We start from the raw sequence: 6982 nt of genomic DNA, 5'->3' as shown, positions 1-6982 counted from the left end.
TTGCTGTTGACAGTCTTATCTAGAACGGCAGTGTGCAGCTGTTCAGAGGAAGTCCATCTCTGGACTGTGGCTGTCAGAGTGAAGCTGCACCGAGAGAGCTGCTGCCACCTCTGGGTCCAGCTCTGCACACTGGGACTGCAGCTGGACCAGAAAACACACCACAGAGCAGCATGAAGACAGGAGAGTTTGAGTGAGACGCCAGTGATAAGAAATCTTACCAGAAGACAAAAATGAACAAGTAGTGTGAGCTCCATTTGTGTGCTGGTTACCTGTCTGAGCTGGCTGGAGGACAGAGCAGTTGGAGACGTCTGTGATATCACTCTTAGAAGAAACTGCTTGGCCTCCCTCAGAATCTGGAAAGACTCCATCTGATAGAAAAATTCAGACTTTAAAACGTGTGACATCACAAAACATGTCCACACTGAGATACAGCATTATCTGGAGCTGTCACCTGGTGGTCAGGAGAGGTTGGTGCAAGTCTGTGTCCTTCAAGGAAAAGTGTCAGCAGATTGATGTAGCAGAGAACGGCTGTATGGAGGAACCCCGGACAGCTCACAGCTCTCTGACACATTTCAGCACTCTGCTGGAGCAGCAGCCTAAATGCACATAGGGAAATATAGGTCTGTTTTTAGCTCTGAGCTAAAATCTGCTTTTTTTATTTATTTATTTATTTTTTTAACCAGAATTTAGCCAGGCATTTTCCAGTCATTTACAGGACTTAAAGGCAGTTTTACCACAAGGCAAAGGTGTGTATCAAATGTGAGATGTGCATGAAAAATTGTTTTAAAAATTCACATGAGTATTTAGAATGTAAATAAGGTTGCCAGAAAGCACAAAGCGGCATCAAAATAGAGTTTGACAGTCCAAGTACTTTTAAAAGGACCATAAGACCATTCTTTATTAAAACCCCCTTAAAAAGCTCTGCAATGTCTTTATATCAAGCAAACTAAAACAAGATGGATACCAAAACCATAAAATAGTTGATTACTGTGTGGTAAAAATTGCATTAGGCATTTTAAACTATTGAGATGTAGAGACTATGAGTTATATTCTTAATGGTTTAAAAGATAATAAGCAAGTAATGTTTGCACATCTGGTTATGACCTGTTGTTATTTGGTTCTTTGGTTTTGTGGCTATGGAAATAGATACTTTTAAAAGTATATTTTTTCACTAGCTATGACTGCTTTAAACAGAATCTCGTCAGCATTCACCTTACACACAGCTTAATCGCCGTCAGCAGCTGCAAAGAAATTTGATCTGATCTAAGAGCCAGGTTTTTAACTTTTTTTTTTTCAATTATTTTTGGGGGTTTACCTTCCTTAAGATAGGCCACCTGAAGAGAGACAGAAAACATAGGGAGACAGAGTATGCACTAAACAAAACCAGGACTGGGATTTGATCCTGCGATCAGAGTCTTGCTCACCCTGTCATGAAATACTTTCAGATTAAAAACCTGTTTTTAAACGTTGCAATACAAACATACAACAGTCTCACACAATCCTATTCCCATTGTTAGTTTTGGTTATGGAAGACTTTTAATATCATTACAGTTAGTAACTACATCAACTCTACATTAGAATATACAATATTTTTCAAAACACTATATGCAAAACAAACCTGTAAAAGGCCCAAGGTAACAGCCTGGTAAACTCATCTGATGTAACCAAATGATAAACACCTTTATCAAGAGCTGTGGAAAAATGTAGCATTGTTAACTGATTTATATACACATGAAAGAATCATTTAATGTTATGACTAGTAAAAACATTTAAATAAAAAAGGGAATACCATTCAAATTAAAAATGAGCAGCCAGTCAGCAGAGTGGACCAACACTCGCAGAAGCTCTGTACATAAAATCCTGGCTTTCTCGTGTTTCTGCTCCTACAGGATTAATCAGAGAGAAAATTGAACATGAGAATTTCTGTATGCTAATTTCTGCTCTTTTATTAACCTCAGCATTGAAAAAACTGCTGATTATCTTTTAAATTTCACTAGACAAGAGCCAAAGTCATATCAAGAGTGTATTTTTGCTGTAATTACCCTTTGCTTTATTTGAAATAAAACAAAAAAAATAATAATGGAAATTGCTAAGCAGAACTTTTTGGATCATTGGTGAAAACAGTTCAATGTTTGCTACTCATATGATGCTTGTTAGACTGGAAGCAGACTGCAGCAGCTAATCAAGATGTATCTAAATAAAACAGCTAACTCAGAATTACAAGTGAATGTCTCTCATTAAGGTTGAGCTGGAGCTGGAAGAAGGATCTGTCATGCAGACTCCTTCACTACACCCAAACTAAAGTTGTTTGATAAGGAAGTTACCTGAGGGTACAGGAGTGCTGACAGATAGTCGTTTACACTCAGGAAAAACAGAAAAACCAGAAACTGGAAGAAAAAAATGAGACAGTAAAATGTTAAAGCATGACAGGGAAGAAATGGAGAAAGATAAACTTTTTTCCATGAGGGTTGAAGTCATTGGTACTCAGTTACAAATGGTATACTTAGCATCAGCCTATAACCACTTGAAATGCATATTCTGTGGGGTAGTTAAATAAAAAACAGAACAGTTTGTATTATTTTGAGCAAGAGTGATCATTTGTAAAGTATCTACAGCTGGTGGTTAAATTAAATGGAAGGAAAAAAAACAGCATCTAAGAAAGAGCTAAGTGTATCATACTTTGAGTAAAAAATCAACACGATTAGCCTTGTAATGTTAATATTCATTTATTTTTAATACAATTTACCAGCTGTTTTTTTGCAGCTATTATCCACATGACTTGGATTGAACCTTGTTTGTAAAGTAGGCGTTATAGGAAGTGACTTGAAGTATTTAAAGGCTAAGTTTCTGAGGTAATACATTCACTGGTTTTTCACTGACTCTTAATGGGGATGTGGTTCTCGCTGCTCACCTGTTGGTTCTGGTAGCCCCTCTCTGGTCTCAGAGTTTTAAGAGCAGCGCTGAAGCGCTGGGTGTTACAACCAGAGCCTCGCCAGGCAGACTGCAAGCAGGCAGCCAGCTGTAAAGCCGGGCCTGCAGGCACTGTTGAAGGCGATGACAGGGGATCCTTCTCTAAACTGAACGGCACACAGAATCAAAATTAGTGTAGAAAAACCAAGAGACACCAGAAGCCAGAGGACTCACAGAGGACTCTGCTGTGTATTCTTTTATTTCCTCACAATCTTTTTCCATATGTGAGTTAGATCACAGTTTCAGACACAGTGGATTATGACAATGAGGTCTGATACCTGGATGCCCAGGTGTTACAGTCAGTGAGGTGCTGTAGTTGATCCGGAAAGGGCTCTCCATCACACAGACGATGCCACAGTGACAACAGCACTGGAGACAGACGCTCCCACCAGTGCTACACACAAACACAAAAGAAATAAATGCTGAAACCCCTATTACATCTCCTGTGAGGAGTTCAAACTTGTATTGAAACAGGCTGAAATTATGCTATTTAGACCAACATAAGCAAACAAGACCATCAGTGATAAGACTGATTCTTTCTACAGTTATTTTTAATGGAGGTCAGGGTTCAAGCAGAAAGACTGTTTCTACTCATCCTTTGGTTACCACTTGTTCATATCTCTCCCTTCTTCCATTCTTTCCCTATTACCATGCTGGTGATCAGCTGATTATGGGCATTCACTCTCTTTAGTACTAGGCTAATCCGATTCTGCCACAACCTCATTTGATCAATCATCATTCACCTGTCATATTCTAAATTGGTTGTTCTAACAGTCAGCATGTTATTTCAGTGTGGATGCTGCAAACCTCCTCCACCCCAGCTACCTCCATTCAGTTTATCAGCATCTTGTGGAGATCCTCATAGGTTTTTTCGCGCATCTCATCCTGCGTACCTCAAACTCCTCCTCCAAGCCACCTCATTGGTGCCCTGGTCCAGCTCCACAGAAGTCTACTCCTCATCAACACCAACACCAGTGTCTAGACTCCATAGGGGTATACTATTCCCGCTGTTTGCCTCACTAACCCTTCAAGTAGATGAAGTCATCACAATGGAGTCTAATCACCAAGGACATTGCACATTTATCTTTCATCAAAATGTGTCAAATAAATTGTTGTTAAACTCTTACAAAGTCTATTGATTGAAATTCGTATTGCTACTGCCACAGGGTAGGTGTTAGACAAAGCAATTTACAGTACCCAGACTTTGTGTACATTTCCCCCATCAAACATACATGTTGAGAGATAAGTCCAACAATTAAAAGAGCAAGAAGAGATTTACTGTCAGAAAACACAACTTCAACATGCACAAAGCAAGATTTGAAAAGCATATCAGGGCATCATTTTGACCTTGTTTTACCGCTAAATCATTGGTTGCTTCCATGTGACTGACAGAAAACAATGCCAAAAAAGTGATAGGCGAGTGTACAGCTTGTCCAGAGGAGACATCAAAACACAGACTGTAAGTTCCTCACAAAAGCTTCAACAGAAATTTCTCCCATGCCATATTGCTTTAATCTTGTGAGCGATTCTGAATCTTTTAATGCGACTTGTTTCTATGAGGACCAATGAAGAGCTTATTTACTTTAACAAAAGTCAAGAAAAAGTTGAAATATAAACTTGTAATGAAACACAGATGTATAATTGGCCTTTTTTAAGAAGAAAGAGATGGTTGATTACAGGAAAGCTGAGATAGAATCTATCATGACAGTACAGACTTTCTTTAACATCCACCCTCGTTTTACTTAATACATTGTTGATCAAAATTTTAAGACCAGCTGAAAAATTGCAAGAATTTACATTTTGCATTGTTGGATCTTAAGAAGGTTTGAAGTAGAGCTTCAAAATGCAAAAAGAAGAACTGGCAGAGAGACAAAAAAAAAAAAAATTTGGAGTTAGCGATTTATTGAAAAAAAATCAAACTGAAATAGGCTGTTCATCAGCTGATTAAAAGTTAAAGACCACAGCTTTTAAAAGCCAAAATCTGCACAAAAATGTAGATTCAATGTCATTTTCTGTCAGGTATTCACACTGTCATGTCCTCCTGATGGCAAAGGCAAAAAAGCTTTCTTTCTTTGAAGGTGTTCAGATTGTTGGGCTGCATAAGCTAGGCTTCTCGCAACACGCCATCGTTGCTGAGGTTGGACACAGTAAGACAGTCATTTTGAATTTCTTAAAAGATCCTGAGGGTTATGGAACAAAAAAGTCAAGTGGAAGGCCCAAAAAAATTCACAGGTGCCGAGCTGAAGGATCTGATTGGCTGTTCGTCCAGACACGGGATGATCCTCGACCCAAATTAAGGCCGTTATTGGTGCCAACTGCAGCCCAATAACCATCAGACGGCATCTGCGGGGGGAGGGCTTTGGAAAAAAAAAAAAAAAAAGTCTTCAAAGGTCTTGTCTCCTTCAATGCCACAAAACTGCCCGTTTGGACTTTGTAAGGGAGCACCAAACATGGGAAACTGAAAAGTGAAAGAAAGTTCTATTCTTTGATGAGAAAAAATGTAACCTTGACGGTCCTGGTGGTTTCCAATGTTACTGGCATGACAAGGAGATCCCACTGGAGATGTTTTCTACATGGCACAGAGGAAGGGGCTGGGGTGCTTTTTCCTTCAATGGAACAATGGAGCTTCAGGTTGTGCAGGAGCGTCAAATGGCGGCTGGCTATGTGGAGATGTTGCAGCGGGCAGCCCTCATGACTGAGGGCCCTCGTCTGCGTGGTAATGACTGGGTTTTTCCCAGCAGGACAATGCTGCAGTTGACAATGCCCACCTGACAAAGGACTTCTTCCAGGAGAATAACGTCACTCTTTTGGACCATCATGTTCCCCTGATCTAAATCCAATTGAGAACATTTGGGCACGGATGGCAAGGGAAGTTTACAAAAATGGACATCAGTTCCAGACAGTGGATGCCCTTCGTGAAGCCAGCTTCACCACTTGGAGCAATGTTCCCGCTAGCCTCCTGGAAACGCTTGCATCAAGCAGGCTGAAACAAATTTTTGAAGTGATCATCAAAAACGGTGGAGCTACTCATTATTGAAACTTCTATTTCTGTTTTGAGGGGGTTTTTGGTTTTTTGATTTTTTTAGTCTCAAACCTTTGATCTACTGATGAACAGCCTATTTCAGTTTAATTGTTGTTTTCAATAAATTGCTTACTCAAATTTTTTTTGTCTCACTCCCATTTCTTCTTTTTGCATTTGGAAGCTCTACTTAGAACCATCTTAAGATCCAAATGAGCAAAATGTAAATTCTTGCAATTTTTCAGCTGGTCTTCAAATTTTGATAAAGAGTATACATATTACTCATATAGGTGGACAATATTTGCAGGACTTTGTGAGGGACTCTTGAGCAGCATGGAAAACCTAAATAAAGCTCATCAGCTGAACAAACATTACCACTGTGGAGACCAGAAGAAGAGGGCAGTGTAAGCTGATTTGAGACCAGGCTCTGTTGACCTCCTCCCTTGAGCGTCCACAACGTACACTGGCACATAAAACACTCTGCAGAGGACAGGAGAACAAACAAATCTTTTTTTTTTTAAATGTAGAACTTGTTGGCATACTATGAAAACTGCCTCTTAGATTCAATCTATAACTGGTTTAAAATACCACTTTCTCACCTTTACGAAGTGTGTTGTCAGATGGAAAGGCAGCAAACCAGCTGGGGAACACACCTGCCTCTGTTATATGAAGAGTAGAAGGAAACAGAGCAATAAGGCTGAGCGTAGAGGCATGTCTCATATATAAGCACTATACACCTGACCAGAATTGGTATATGAACATATTAGAAATTTCAGCAGTAAAAATATTATCAACTGACCTGATGCTTGTTGACATGTTTAATCAGTTTGTTACAGTCCAGAGTCATCCTCTCTCCTTCAGTCTTAACATGAACCATCAACACAGCTGGTAGAGTCAGCAGCACTCTATGGTGTACAAAGACAGAGAGTATCTCCACAACAGTGTTTCCAAAAAAGATGTGACACTGTGAATAATGTTCATAAAAGCAGAAAG

At 39.6% G+C, this 6982-nt stretch overlaps 1 protein-coding gene across 2 annotated transcripts in view; it reads right to left on the bottom strand.

Moving 5' to 3' along the window:
• The window catches only part of LOC121514958 (Fanconi anemia group A protein), a 32151-nt gene continuing 25169 nt past the window's right edge, over positions 1–6982 (bottom strand). For both annotated transcript variants that reach the window (XM_041795437.1, XM_041795438.1), the window contains exons 32-42: positions 6789–6894; positions 6589–6648; positions 6365–6469; positions 3249–3364; positions 2912–3077; positions 2325–2387; positions 1790–1883; positions 1619–1691; positions 452–596; positions 270–368; positions 1–141 (exon numbers count right to left, since the gene is read on the bottom strand). In XM_041795437.1, the coding sequence (XP_041651371.1) occupies positions 43–141; positions 270–368; positions 452–596; positions 1619–1691; positions 1790–1883; positions 2325–2387; positions 2912–3077; positions 3249–3364; positions 6365–6469; positions 6589–6648; positions 6789–6894 (1126 nt within the window). In that variant the 3' untranslated portion in view covers positions 1–42. The remainder of the gene's footprint in view (positions 142–269; positions 369–451; positions 597–1618; positions 1692–1789; positions 1884–2324; positions 2388–2911; positions 3078–3248; positions 3365–6364; positions 6470–6588; positions 6649–6788; positions 6895–6982) is intronic.

Source organism: Cheilinus undulatus, linkage group 9 (genome assembly GCF_018320785.1).
Source record: "Cheilinus undulatus linkage group 9, ASM1832078v1, whole genome shotgun sequence".
NCBI lineage: Eukaryota > Metazoa > Chordata > Actinopteri > Labriformes > Labridae > Cheilinus > Cheilinus undulatus.
The sequence above is the reverse complement of the archived record's forward strand: the minus strand, read 5'-3'. Positions and strand labels throughout refer to the sequence as shown.